Source organism: Tamandua tetradactyla, chromosome 2 (assembly GCF_023851605.1).
Source record: "Tamandua tetradactyla isolate mTamTet1 chromosome 2, mTamTet1.pri, whole genome shotgun sequence".
NCBI classification, from domain to species: domain Eukaryota; kingdom Metazoa; phylum Chordata; class Mammalia; order Pilosa; family Myrmecophagidae; genus Tamandua; species Tamandua tetradactyla.
The window spans coordinates 60,292,932-60,308,202 of record NC_135328.1 but is presented as its reverse complement, the minus strand read 5'-3'; the positions used below and the strand labels follow the sequence as shown (position 1 = coordinate 60,308,202).

The following is a 15,271-nucleotide window of genomic DNA, read 5'->3' as shown; positions in this document are numbered from 1 at the left end:
CAGGACCCTTCTCTTCTTGCTTTCTCCTTAGTGTTGAGATGATAAGATTGGGCAACAGTTACTATATCAACTGGGATCGGAAGATGTTTTATGCACCAAAGAATACACCAGCACAGGCTCGCACCACCACCCTTAATGAGGAGCTCGGCCAGGTCAAATACGTGTTCTCCGACAAAACAGGGACCCTGACCCAGAACATCATGATTTTCAAAAAGTGTTCTATTAATGGGAATTTCTATGGTATGCATGCCCTCCTGCTTTCCCTGCATCCTGGCGGGGTCGGGCATCGGTGGGGGGAACTGGAATTCTACTTTGTAGATCGTTTCAGAAATTATCTAGCTCTAAATCTATAAGCCTCTGAAATTCTCATTTATTTCCTATGCTCACAACTCTCCCTATTCATTAGGTAAAGATTATCCTACACATTCAGTTCTAACCCAAAAACATTTATTTAGTGCCTTATAGTGCAATCCATTATATAAGGCATTGGAAATACCAAATATTGCAAGACTTAGTCTCTGTCCTCAAAGACTTTCCAATGTCTTGAGGAAAAAATGACATGCTCATCTTAAATCAAATAGAGCAGTATGCATATGACTGAAGCTGCTAATCTCCTGATTTCCTCCTCAGACCAAAAGTCTTGAGAGAAGCCATCAAAGGGTAGTCAGAATTTTATCACTGTCTCCAAGGCCCAATCCTTCATTTATTTTATACCTTAAGGATAAAGCTTGTTAAGTCCTCATGTGTGTGAACATTTATGTCCACCGCCCTAGTCAGCAGAGGAGGAAATTCACATCTGAAACACATGGGGTGTTCTGCGGTGTTGAAAAGGTTTTGAAACTAGAGAGAGTCGACACAGCATTGTGAATGCATACTTTAAAATGCTTAATATATATTAAATAAATTTCATTTCAATAAAAAATAATAAAATGAAATAACTTAAATTAAAAATCTAGAGCATTCTAGTATTTCCTATTATCCCTGCCAACAAGTTTTCATATGTAATAAATTCTGAAGGCTTATTTTTGGATAAGTTAATTTGGGTGAGAATATACATTCTCTGGCTTATCGTGTAGAACTGACCATACACTGGGTAAGGCTGAAGAGGGTCACAAGTATTTCTGTGCCTGGCATCAGGATTGTTTTCATCCCCACTCTGTCTGTACTAAGCAGGGGCCAAGAATCCTAAACACTCTAGCACTGTTTTCACATCTCTTCTAGGTACCTTTTCTGACCTGAGGGCTTTCTGAGATATGAAGTCTCAAAATGACTAACCTCCAGGCTTCCCTCACTCTCACTTAAGGAGAAGAACTAAGGCCCAAGCAGATGATCTCTCCTTACCATTCATTGCCTTCGGGAAAGGAGCTTATAGGCTAGGTGGCTTGAGGGATTTCTGAGCAGGTCTAGGAGAAAGGAATGAGAAGAAATAAGATTTTAAAACCCCACCTTTACACCTAAAGAAAACCAGGTCTCACATAGATATATAGTCACATAGATATATAGTTAAAGAGAGGAGCATTTTAATTGCCTCTTAAAATAATTATGTTATTTTTCTTTGATATTCAAAATTCAACAAGAGGTAGTTTCTTGAACTTTATCAAAAAATAGCATTCATAGGCCACCACTTATCTCATCAACAATGTCTTTAAGCATTGGAAAGCTGCCAAGCTCACAGTGGCTGATAAAAATTTCTAAAATTCTGATTTTTACTTGAAACTTCAAATTTTGTCATTGACAACATATACCATCAATTGTCTTCCTTGAACTGGCAGGTTCACTTCATGAGTTCTTGAGAAAATGTCTTCTAACTACCCAAGTCTGAATAGGTATAGTGTGTCTGTCAGTCAATCTTTGAAATAAAAATGGTGTCCCATGGAAAAAAAGTAGATAGTTCATCTCATAACTCAAACAATTAATGTGGTGCTCTTCCTGGAGTTAACCATTATACTTTAAAGAAGTGTTTTCTGTGTACCTCCCATTTCATCTCACAGAATATTTTAAAAAAAGACATTTATTCAAGAGGGAAGATTTAATAAAAATAATCTTTACTGCTTCATAAGAGCTATTGTTAAGTGAAACTGACTTTTTTCCTTAGAAGTACATAACAATAACCTGACAAGTACTTGTCATGGCAAGCTACATGCCTTACTAGGAAAGTTTGGTTCTGTTGCCTTTATTTCATGTAAGCAAGGAACCAGCAATTTTACCCAATATTACGTTTGTACATATGTGCAAAAATCAACACAGTGAAAAAAGCAAATAACATATTATTAGTTTCATGGAAATAGTTTTGATATCACAGATCCCTGAAGGAGGACACCCATGGGTGTGGGAACCATAAAAAGTGCTGTTTTACTCTATGATAATATTTTATCAAAATGAAGATAACCTTTTTATATTGCAGTTCTTACCATTGCATTTCAGTGAAATTTTCTCTATGCACAAGCTATGAAGAAGTTTTTAAGTATGTCCTGGTCCTAGACCAGAACTTTACAGTAATTTAAGTGCAGGAGTGTAAAAGAACAGGTCGGGGGAGGACTGGGGGGCTATTGCTTAGTGGTACGCAGTTTCCATTTGGGGTGATGAAAAGGTTCTGGTCATTCATGGTGGTTGGGGTTGCACAACATTGCGACTATAAATAATGCCACTAAATTGTATACATAAAAATGGTTAAAATGGCAAATTTTATGTAATAAATGTTAACACAATAAAATCGTTTTCTTAAAAAAAAAAAAACCTCCTTTAACTTCCTTGCCAAATCTCTGCTTTGTTTATTTATCAACAGGTAATGTCTATGATGTGAACGGACGGAGTGTGGAAATTTCTGAGGTGAGTGATGGCAGCTCCTTGTGAAATACATGTGGGAGCTCAGTGACGCAGTGCTATAGAACTACATTTTTAACAAAAATTGGTACTCCCTTAGCCTCTGAAATAAAAGCTTTTCTTGGCCCCATAATATCAGAAAGCATTATATTAATGACCTATGTTTATTTGAAGGATTTGAGGTTGTTTTATAAACAAAAGTAGCTTTATTGTCTTTTTTCTGTTTAAAAAATAAGCCATATTCACTATAATCAAAATTCAAACAATATAGAAATGAATGAAGAAAGTTAAAATTATTCAATCCCATTTAGATAAAAAATGTAAAATTGGGGACTGTGTCCTATCAGATATTTTGACATATATATATATATATATATATATATATATATATATAGTTATGTTTACATAGATAGATAAGATAATGGGTAAATGATAGATGATTAGATTGATGGATAGAGTTATAGATAGCTAAGATCATAATATACATACTTTTTTCAGCCTCCTTTTGTTCACCTAATACTATATTGTGGTCATCTTTTCATGTCAGAAAATCTAGTTTGCCTCATCATTTTGAATGACTGTACAATATCCAATTGTATTGATGTAGCCTAATTTATTTAAACACAATCCCTATATTAATCCAGTTTTTACTATTAAAAATAGCATTGTCTTAAGCATCCTGATACATACATTTTGTCTACTTTTTCTAAGATTTCCTTAGAATAAATCTCTGGTAAAGGGTAGCCACATTTTAAATCCATTTAACAATTGCCATATTGTTCTCCAGATACATTACAACAGCTTATAACCCCACAAAATGTTATGAGAATTCCTTTTCTTCCATATCCTGTCAATACTAGATATTAACACTTTTTTAATCTTTGTACATGTCATAGTGAAAAATGATATCTTAGTATTTAATTTACCTTTCTTTGATTACTAATTAGATTGAATCACTTTCCATATATTTATTTATATATACTTTTTTGTGAATTTATAGTTTTTTGTGAATTGTCTGTTCATATTCTTTGTTTTTATTTGAAAGTGCTCTTATATAGAGTAAAAATACAACTCTTCCTTTGTTGGGCATGTATATTGTAATTATTTTTCCCATTTTGTCTTTTCATTTCGTTTATAACTTTTTTCTATTTAGAAGTTTTTAATTTATGTAATCAAATTTATCAGTCTTTTCCTTTATAACTTCAAGATTTGTGACATACTCAAGAGACTTTGCCAGTCCACAATTAGAAAAAAATATCTTCCTATCCATTCTTCCTATCTCTGGCTGGTTCATTTTTACTGTTTTCTCCGCTTTATGCTTACTGATTTGATTTTAAGCATCCCTTCCTAGGGCTTCCTCCATCACCTTCAGTATACTACTTAGCCTATCACTTGCCTGCTAGACCCAATTCTCAGCCCTTAGCCACTGACGTAAGTGCCAAATAGCTGAATCCAGCTCCCACCTGCCACCTTTTCCCCATCCATCCAAAGAGATTGTGAAAGGGAAGGAAAATCCATGTTTTGCCTTTAATCCAGTTCTGGAGTCTCTGCTCAAGACGTTGGCAATATAAACCATGTTCTAGCTTCAAAATTCTAGCTTCTGGAGCAAAGGGAGTAGATTGCTACACAGGAACTTCTTTCCCCTCCCTCTTCCTTACACTACTGATTAACCCTGACACATTTTCCACTAGATCACTACAATCTTTGATCTCTTGTATAACTTACCTAGAGCCTCAATCCCTTCATGAAATGCGCTCTTTCTTTCCCCGTCTTAATTGAAATACGACTCTCCCTAAGAATATCCCTTTCCCTCCATCTCTCTCATACTCTGCATATCATTAGCCCAAAAGTATTGTCCTAATCCTGCATTGCTTTTAAACTGTTACTTTTTCTCTCTCATACAGTCTTTCTCCCTGTGATCCTTATGACTTCTGGCTATAGTCCTCTTTAATTTTTTTGTTTTTGCCATCTATGAATCTTCTGGCTTTTCCACTTCATTCTTTGAAGACTTTGAAACTTAGCTCATTTTCTCCCTCTCCACTTAATCCCTACTATTATCTTGGGTGGTGTTGGTATCTTTATGAATGCTGTGTCACGTCAGAGTCTAAGCTTCATGACCTTCTGTACTCCAAAACCCTGTACTGCCCATTTTCATGTCGCCATGTTGTCATCCAAAATTGTACTACTCTGAAATTGTAAACTCCCATGTCACCATCTCTGATCACAAACCTTATCCCTCCGTCTCTTACTACTTCACTCATAGTATGCCAAATTACATATTTAAACAAGACTAACAAACCTTCTGCTCTCCTTTTTTTCCCAGTCTATCAATCACTCAAGGCTTTCCCTCCTTTCCTATCTAGCCTGTATCCCAAGATCATAGGCATCTTAAATACCTTAGCTAGTCCTTGTGTTTTTTTCTTTAATCATCCAACAGACCTCAACCTTGAATTAGCCCCACCTTCTACTCTTTTTGGCTTCTAATTTCAGAGTGCTGATCACTATTTGGGGGTTTACAAAACCTTTACAAATTAAGAGACTCCAACCTCTGTTGGGTCCCTAATGCCACTTGGCAATTTTTTCACCTGTTTTCAGCTTCATCCTTTATTCCCTATGTCAGCTATTCCAAATATTAACAACTCTCAGGCCCTCTACCAAATATTCCTCTGTCTCCCCTATATAGCAGATGACATAGTGTTATATTTTACTGCAAAAAAAAAATCCAAACTTAGGTAAATATCCTCTCCTATGCATATATCAGAACCTATTTTACCTCCTTTCTTTCAGTCTCAAAAAAGGTATCACTTTTCCTTTTAATATTAGTTTCTTTATTCCATCTATTCCCACTTCTTCAGGTGCCTCAGTGAACCTTGTATTCTCTTGTTCTCCTCTCCAAGACTTATCCCCTAAATGATTTTGCCCCTCAGCTCAAGTTTTTACCTTTTTTAAAAAAACACTTGAATATTTCCTTGAGCCTGCATTCCCCTCTAGCCATTATCTAGGGCCATCAGTCAGTCCAAAATATTTATTGTCTACCACATCCAAGGCTCTGAGTAAGTGCTAAAGGTTCAGGAAAAACACACTTGAACTGTACCTTCAGAAGGTTGAAAGACTAGAGGAGGAACCATATAAGTAAACAGACAATTACAGAAATCTCTAATTCCTCACCTTTCATTCATTCTTCAACTTGCTCTTTGTAATTAGATTCTGTCCTATCATGTCCTCTGAAACTATCCTAGCCACAGTCATTAATGACTACCTAGTTAAATCCTTACCCAACTTCTCTGCATAATTTGACACTCTTAAATACCACCATTAAAAACTGTCTTATAGCTATGTTAAGGCATCTTAAAGAGTTTATCCTGAGACCTTCTACCCTCCATTCTGAATCCACTTCCTCTCATCTGACATCCCCAGTTTCCATCCTTTTGTCTAGTTCCTGGATTTTGCCTTTCTACATTGTTTAACTAGTTGTTTGGCTTTTAATTTCAGTTACTCCTGTATATCACCTCTCTGATCATAGGGTACTGTAGCTCCAAGCCTACCCTGCCTCAGTCATATATCCAGCCAGATCTTAAACATTACTTATCTAGGAAGGGAGATCAGAAACTAGCTCAGATCTCTTTCCTGAGCTTCAAAACTATATATACAACTGCCTGCTTTCATTACTATCTGTATATCCCTCAGGTATCTCCAATTCAGTTTGTTGGGTATCCTCCTCCTGTTGGGTATCCTATTTCAATGAGTGGTCTCACCATATACCCAAGTACCCAATTAGGAAAAATATAATTATTGTTAATTATTCCCCTTTCACTCCTCATATCCACATCCTATCAATTCTAGCTCTTTATTTTTTCAAATTCATCCCCTTAATTTAATATTAAACTAAGTGCATACACTTAAATTAAATGCTTCATTATTGCCCTTGTGGGTTGTTGCATTGGCCTTCTAACTGGTCTCTCTGTTTCTGATCTTGCTAATTCCAATATATTCTCCATGCTGCCACCAGAGAACTTTCTCTGAAATACAGATTTTATTGTGTCACTTCCAACTGAAAATTGCTGTGACTCCCTATTCCAGAGAGGAGAAGATAATATGGAAAAAATCCAAACTTTGGATCTCGACTCATGCCTACATTTTTAAGCTTATCTCTGATCATCCACCAGCTTCTAGTTTCAGGGAATGTGTCAATACAAGAGCCCAAGTCTAGAAAAGTCTCAAGGGATTCTATATGAGTTTCTTACATTACTGAACCCACAAACTTCCCAGCACTCATAAATCCATGGTTGACTAGGTCTAGGGTTTGACTCTGGACTGACTGTACTTTCTCACTGTTGTGACAAGACTCCCTCTAGAAGGGATGCAGAAAAGAACTAATATAGTTCACTACAAACTTCCCTTCCCCACATAACATCAAGCGGGTTAATTGACATACTACTTGACATACTGAAGCCTAGCCCAGGTATCACCAGAACTACAGAGAACTGGGGAAAGATCCTTGAGAGTTCTCATCTGGACTTGAGAAATCTGTTAACAGCATCACACTCAGGGATGAGGATAAGAAAGTTCCAGCATCAAATTGAGCCAGAAATGAGATAGAGGGAGGAGGGCTAGGGGCACAAATGAAATCAGAAGGAAAGACAGACAATAAAGACTGAGGTGGTATAATCTAGGAATGCCTAGAGTATACAATGATAGTGACTAAATGTACAAATTAAAAAATGTTTTTGCATGAGGAAGAACAAAGGAATGTCAATATTGCAGGGTGTTGCAAATAGATGGTAAGTCACATTTTAAAACTTTTACTTATGTGTGAGACTAAAGCAAAAAATGTTTATTTGGCACAAAATTTATATTTCGACTAGTGCATCTCCTAATATAACTTATACAGACAGTTTAATTAAACACTATAAGTACCTGGAACCTTGAATAGGGCATGAGATTTTGTAGGTTTGTCCAGAATGATGCCCCAATAAATCCCAGAGTGATTTGAACAGTGAATAAAAAAGTATTTGCAAAGTCCCCTTGGGGGACTGGTGAGAAAGGGGGAAAATTCAGCTTCCCCATTTGGAGAATTCCTGATATTCTTGCAAGCAGTGGGGACAACCAAATCAATAGGCCACACCCTCAGTTTTGGGGTTTGTTCATATGAAACTTATCCCTGCAAAGAATAGGCTAAGCCCACTTCAAGTTGAGCCTAAGAGTCACCCCCAGAGAACCTCTTTTGTTGCCTATCTCCCAGCCAACATGGCAAGCAAACTCACTGCCCTCCCCCTCTCTAAGTGGGACATGACTCCCAGGGGTGTAAACCTCCCTGGCTACATGGGACAGAAATTCTAGAATGAGCTGGGACTCAGTATCAAGGGATTAAGAAAACCTTCTCAACCAAAAGGGGGAAGAGAGAAATGAGACAAAATAAAGTATCAGTGGCTGAGAGATTTCAAATAGAGTTGAGAGGTTATCCTGGAGGTTATTCCTTTGCATTATATAGATATCCCCTTTTTAGTTTAAGGTGTATTAGAGAGGCTAGAGGGAAGTGCCTGAAACTGTAGAGCTGTGTTCCAGTAGCCATACTTCTTTAAGATGATTATATAATGATACACCTTTCGCAAAGTGACTATGTGATTGTAAAACCTTGTTCTGGTGCTCTTTTTATCTACAGTATGGACAAATGAGTAAAAAATATGGATTAAAAACAAATAAATAAAAAAGAAGTGTTTACCTAAGGTGGCTACAAGGAGTCTAGCTGATGTGAAGCGTAAAAATCAATGTCTAAAGGATCCAAAGTTATATACAGGAAAATGCTTGTGAATTTTAGGACCAAAGATTGAGGCAAGAACTAAAATAAGAACACAAGTGGCAAGGTTACTGACTATGAGGGTTAGAGGCAGGAAGAAATCAGGTATGCTGACAGGTCAAGTAAAAGCTTTCAAAATTAAGCCTATGAACAGCAAGTACGTACTGATGCTGCCTTATTAAATGTCTTGCCTCTGTCTTGGAATATTACTCTCTAGCCCCCTCTTAACCTTGTAGGACTAGAGAAGAATATTGCAATGTAGTGGTATCACTGTGCCTAGGATTCTGTTCCTTTCCTTGCTCCCAAGATCAGAAAGAGGACAACCAGAGGCAAGATTTTTTTCCAGACCCCACTTACTAGTAGGGAACAGTTACTACTTCACATTCACATGTTTAATTCTCATGGATGGGATTGGAAGAGTAGAGCCTGAAGATGGCCATGAATGATTCAGAATAGCTGAGGTAGAAAGGTGGAAAGAGGGGTTTGCCAGGTGGAACTCAGCTTGTCTTCTTTGGGATGGATCTTTTCTAGCTCATGTGAATGGCTGGCCCAGGCCAGAGCTGCAAAGGCTTTAGGAACCAGTGCAATGTCTGTTCCATTTATCTTTCTTTTATTTTCCCATCTTCCTTGAGTATTCTCACATTCCAGAAACTGCTCCCAAATCGACCTTCTATAAAGTATCAAGCTACTGTTGAAAAATTTATTCTGACTTTTGTGTTCCAGAAAACAGAAAAAGTTGACTTCTCCTACAACAAACTGGCTGATCCTAAGTTTTCATTTTATGATAAGACTTTGGTGGAAGCAGTGAAGAAAGGAGATCACTGGGTACACTTGTTTTTCCTCTCACTCTCAATATGTCATACTGTGATGACAGAAGAGAGAGTGGAAGGTGAGGAGAGGCTTGAGGCCTCATGGACTGAGAATATGTCATAGAATCTAGGCTGGATGGAGGTGGGGGTAGTTTGATATGATCTGTAATGGCTTACTCTAAGAGAGGACTCTCTAATAGAAAGTGTCATCCTGCAATGAAATGAATGGTCAAGATAAATAGTGAACTCGCAGTTACTGGAGGTATTCAAGTAGAAAACAAGCTCTTGGTTTTAAAGAAGATTCAGTCATTGAATAGAGGTAAAACTTGGTGATATATATGGAACTTCTGATCTCAAGACTCTTTGATGTTCTGTCATAGGGTCAATCTGAATTATTCTCAAGATCAGCCCTGCTATCTCTGACAAGACTTCCTGGAGGACAAGTTCAATTATCCTCTTGTCACTTCACATTGTAAAGATATCCCACCTATCCTAGTTTCTTTGGTATCATCCATGAATTTATCCAAATCTTTTTAGAAACAATGAGTGAGAAATGGCTAACTATAAATTAAGAAGCCTTTTTATTTTTTTAATAAGTCAGGCAATCAAATGAATCTCATCCTTTAAATACAGTGTACTCTTAAAATATTACCAGTAGTAATACTTAATATTTACATATCAGTTTACAGTTTTTCAAATTGCTTTCATTTATATTATCTCCCCAAATCTTTATAATAGCTCTTTGAGGCAGGTAGAACAAGAAAAATGACTCCACTTTTATAGAGAAGGAAATTGACACTAAAAGATATTGTGACTTGCCTAAAATCCTATAGCTAAGGAGGACAGAGATGGGATAAGAACCCAAATCTCATGTTTCCTGGCCTGTGAGCTCCCACCACACCACATTGCCTTTCCAATAAGTTGCTATTATCTGAAGCATGTTTGGTCTCATCATTGGATACTGCCTTTAGTGACAGTGAAAATATCACTGTCTGGTAGATACATCTTATATCTCACCTAAAATTATATTCCCCCACCTATCTTATTCACATGAATAAGATTCTGATGATGCTTAACTGTCTTAAAAAATCAAACTGACCTTCAGAAAAGAAATTTTCCAAATTGTTCTTCAGGTGGTGATGATATTACGAAAGAGGAATTCCAGAAATATCTGAGTAATATCAGATTGAAAGGCTAATTCAATATAGTAAGTCATTTAGCTTTTCAGGGTGAGAGCTCCAAAGGTGACAACATTCATTCATATTTATTTTTTCATTGTTTACTAGACCATTATCTATTATCCTGTAGCAGTATTTATCAAAATGTGGCCAGTCTTATGCAGACCACCTTACACAAGACCACCTACATGAAAATCACCCAGGAGACTTGTTTAAAAATTCAGTGTTCTGGGACCCCCTCACAAATTGGTGATGTTGGTAGCAGTAAATTTGGGTGAGGTCCAGGAACTGCATTTTTAACAAGCTCTCTAAACCATCTTAAATTAACTCTCCAAAGTTTAAAAGTAACTGCTATATTTTGTTTGTTGGAATATATCTTGTACTTCTGTAATACTAACTCAGGTCTGTGAAATGAGTTTAAAGTATTGGAAAAAAAAAAGACTGAGATATTCTATACAAGCTGGCCTTTTAGAGTCAGTCTTATGAGGAAGTTTTGAAGAAAGATGTCCCCTCCTGGGCTCTATCTTTATGTAAGCCACTTGGAAGACAGTTCACTTCTGAGTGGACTTCAGCTGCTCATCTCTTTGGACTCTGGCTGCCTTCTTCTCTCCTGTCAGGTGAGCTGGTGTACCAGGCTCAGTCTCCTGATGAAGGTGCCCTGGTCACTGCCGCCAGGAACTTTGGCTTTGTGTTCCGTTCCCGTACATCTGAGACAATCATCATGGTTGAGATGGGGGAAACCAAAGTCTACCAACTGCTGGCCATTTTGGACTTCAACAATGTGCGCAAGCGGATGTCTGTTATTGGTGGGTGCCCCTCCTAGTTGGCTCTCTCCCTTTTTTTTCTCCTTCATACACATTCACATTTTGACTTTCTCTTTTATCTATACTTGTGTGCTTTCTCCACCCACATGCCTTCCCACAGTGCCTCAAGTACAAATGCATAGACATTCCCAATTCCTCTTTCACATATGCTTTTATTTTCTCTTATACACATATAGGACTTACATCACACACTAGGACCCTTCTTTAGGGTTTGTCAGCACTATCAAAGCCAAGATAAGGACAGGGAATATCTATTAAACCTGAACACAGAATGAGAGAGGGATTGAGAATAGGTAGTATAAAGGAAATTCTTACTGCCTTGCTCTCAATTAGTTTGTTCTCAGAATGAAATGGAAGAAGGTAATTCTTTATTCTTGGTCCTTAATTAGGTGGAAGCCTTAGTATAGACCTTGGAATTGAGAAGCTAAATTTGATTCTGTATCAGAGTTTTCCACAAATAATACTGAACCATGGAAGAGCTGGTTCCATACATTCCTCCCTCTTCTCACCAGCCCTCACCATATCACTTATCCTGTGTGGCCACTCATTGAGTGATTAACCCCTAAAGGTAGCAAAAACAGATGGCATGGGGAACAGCCTCCTGCCATTCCTCAGTGGCCTAGACAAATTTGGTAACAATAGGCCTATATGGTTAATTTGTTTTATTTGCTTATCTTCAGTGCGGACACCTGAAGATAGGGTAATGTTGCTCTGTAAGGGTGCAGACACCATCATCTGTCAGCTGCTTCATCCATCCTGTAGATCCCTGAGAGATGTGACCATGGAACATTTAGATGTGAGTGTTTAGGTTGCAGGGGAGGGAAGCTGTGGTGTGTGTCCACATTTGTGTTTCTGTGTCAGTATGTTTCTGTATGTATGTATATTGGTGTCGGTGTTTCTTTAATTGATGGAAAAATGAAAACTCCCTCATTCTATGGGATCCTCACTTACCACATCACCAACTTCTGTATCACAGAGTTGGATGAAACAGGACCCTAGAAGCATGGCAAAGATTATGTCTGTGGAGCACTTATTACAATCAGATAGTTCCCTCTGGAGTCATGACCAAACATGGAGTTTGCTTTAGATTGGAGCCTGCTATTCTAAAAAGCCCTATCCAACCAGTCAGGTTGAGAACAGACTGCTTTTAGGGTTTGAAGAAGAAAACACCAAGCTTGGTACTTGATACCTCTCTCTGTAGTCTTAAGAGTTAGAGTCCACAAAGTTACCTTCCCTATCCCCAGTCTACCCTACTTCCACCCTCTGGGATTTGAGATGTATCAGAGAGTGGCTCTAGCTTTCTGACACTAGAAAAGGAAACCAGATCAATATTCTCTGGGTTTTCTAGCCCTGAACCTGGATATACAAAGCATTGGGGGGAACAGCAAAGGGGAAGGGAATGGTTTGTTATTGGGGAGATCAGGAAACTATTTCATAAAATAGATTGGAGAACATGAAAAATTTCTAGACCATTTTGACTTGATTCAACATTAACAAGTAGAAGACAGAGGACAAATGGCCAATAAGCACATGAAAAGAAGTCAACATAATTAGTCAATAGGGTAATGCAAATTCAAACCACAATCAGCTACCACATCATACCCACTAGGATAACTAAAATCAAAAACATGTTCAGACAATAAAGGATGACAAGGATGAAGAGAAATTGGAACACATAGAAATCTAAAATGGTGTAGCCACTTTGGAAAGCACTCGGCAGTAGTACCTCAGAAAGTTAAACATAGAGTTACCACATGACCCAGCAATTCCTTTTCAAGGTATATACCCAAAAGTGTTGAAAACATATGCACTAAAAACTTTTACACAAATGGTCATAGCAGCATTGTTCATGATAGCCAAAAAGTGGAAACAAACCAAATATATATAAATATATTTATATTTTTATAGATATAAAAGACTAATATATGCTACAACATGGATGAAACTTGAAAACATTATACTAAGTGAATGTTTTAGTTTGCTAGCTGCCGGAATGCAATATATCTGGAATGGAATGGTTTTTTAAAAGGGGAATTTAATTTAAAGGGGGGGGGGATTTAATAAGTTGCTAGTTTACAGTTCTAAGGCCAAGAAAATGTCCCAATTAAAGCAAGTCTATAGAAATGTCCAATCTAAGGCATCCAAGGAGAGATACCTTGGTTCAAGAAGGTCAATGAAGTTCAGAGTTTCTCTCTCATCTCTCTCATCATGAAGCTCCCCAGGAGGCATTTTCCTTCTTCATCTCCAAAGATTGCTGGTTGGTAGACTCTGCTTCTCGTGACTACGTCGTTTTGCTCTGCTCTCTTTGAATCTCTCACTTTCTCCAAAATGTTTCCTCTTTTATAGGATTCCAGTAAACTAATCAAGACCCACCCGAATGGGTGGAGACACACATCCACCTAATCCAGTTTAATGACCGCTCTTGATTAAATCACATTTCCAGGGAGATGATCTAATTACAGTTTCAAACATACAGTATTGAATAGGGATTAGAAGAAATGGCTGCCTTTACAAAATGGGATTAGGATTAAAACATGGCTTTTCTAGGGTACATATACATCATTTCAAACCAGCACAGTGAAGGAAACCATCACAAAAGGCCATATACATATGATTTCATTTATATGAAATATCCAGAACAGGCAAATCCATAGAAACAGAAAGTAGGTTAGTGGTTGCCAGGGGCTGGGAAGAGACAATGGGGTATGACTGGTAGTGGGTATGGGGTTTCTTTTTGGGGTGATAAAAAATGTTCTGGAATTAGAAAGTAGCAATGGTTGCACAACTTTGTGGATATACTAAAAAAAAATACTGAAGGGTATATTTTAAAAGGGTGAATTTTATGGTATGTGAATTATATCTCAATTTTTAAAAAAAAAAAGAAAAGTCAGAGAATCCTTGGAAAAAAGAAAAGTCAGAGAAACATCCCACACAGAACAGCTGGGTAAAAGATACCCCGAGGCCACAGTACCTTTTAAAGTTTTTTTTAAACTTCTCCTATCTTTTAACCATTCAGAACACATGAATTAGGGTACCTTTTCAGAAAGCATTTCCACAGACTGGCTTCAGTGAAGTTTCAGACAGAAACCTTCAGAACTTTGAGCCAGTTTTTTGCTACCAACCTTAACCAATGACTTAGGACCTGACTACATTAAAATCTATTAACCATTGATGACAAACCTTTAAGAATCAAGCTCCAAAAACTCACTCATGCAGAAGCATAGCCCCAGGTCCTCCACAACGGGGATCTGTGAACAAACAGCCCACACAAAAACAGGCGGCAGGCAGAATTTGGCCTATAGGCTCTAGTTTGGCCACCCTGTTCTTAAAAAAAGAAAGAAAGAAAACACACAAGTAAGGCATAAGAAATTATGTTAACACATATTGTTAAATTATTTCTTGAGTTAATGAGCAAACTCTGTATCGTTAAAGTTGCCTTATCAGTATGCTATGCAAACCCAGTTTCTCCCTCTGTCAGGTCTCTCTTAAGAAATCTTCAGAGATCTTCTCTTGGGCGTCTTTTTCATAGCTTAGGCTGCCAACAAACAGTACAGGGGTTTAAGAGATGGCAGTCCCCACGTACATTACCTTATGTTGCTTTTACCTGACATCAAACTCTCAGGAGTTATACAAGGAACTAAGGGCAAAATATCAAGATGATAAATTCTGTTTATTTTTGCTATCATAATGCCAAAGTAAATTATTTTGTAGCTCACTAAAATAATGATGACGTACAGTGTGTTCATGTGCAGTTCTCAACACACAACATGTGTTTCTAACCCACAATCAGTCGGGTACAAGTTCTGCATAAATCATCCACACTAACCCAGTCCTCCTTTA

At 37.5% G+C, this 15,271-nt stretch overlaps 2 protein-coding genes across 10 annotated transcripts in view; one reads left to right on the top strand and one right to left on the bottom strand.

Annotated features, from left to right (window-relative positions):
• Positions 1–15,271, bottom strand: part of SIT1 (signaling threshold regulating transmembrane adaptor 1) — a 256,827-nt gene that overhangs the window by 84,196 nt on the left and 157,360 nt on the right. The window lies entirely within an intron of this gene.
• LOC143673367 (phospholipid-transporting ATPase FetA-like) overlaps positions 1–15,271 on the top strand; it is a 169,498-nt gene that overhangs the window by 134,638 nt on the left and 19,589 nt on the right. For all 9 annotated transcript variants that reach the window (XM_077147777.1, XM_077147776.1, XM_077147778.1 and 6 more), the window contains 5 exons: positions 32–240; positions 2,786–2,829; positions 9,344–9,509; positions 11,225–11,413; positions 12,112–12,227. In XM_077147777.1, coding sequence (XP_077003892.1) covers positions 32–240; positions 2,786–2,829; positions 9,344–9,509; positions 11,225–11,413; positions 12,112–12,227 — 724 coding nt within the window. The remainder of the gene's footprint in view (positions 1–31; positions 241–2,785; positions 2,830–9,343; positions 9,510–11,224; positions 11,414–12,111; positions 12,228–15,271) is intronic.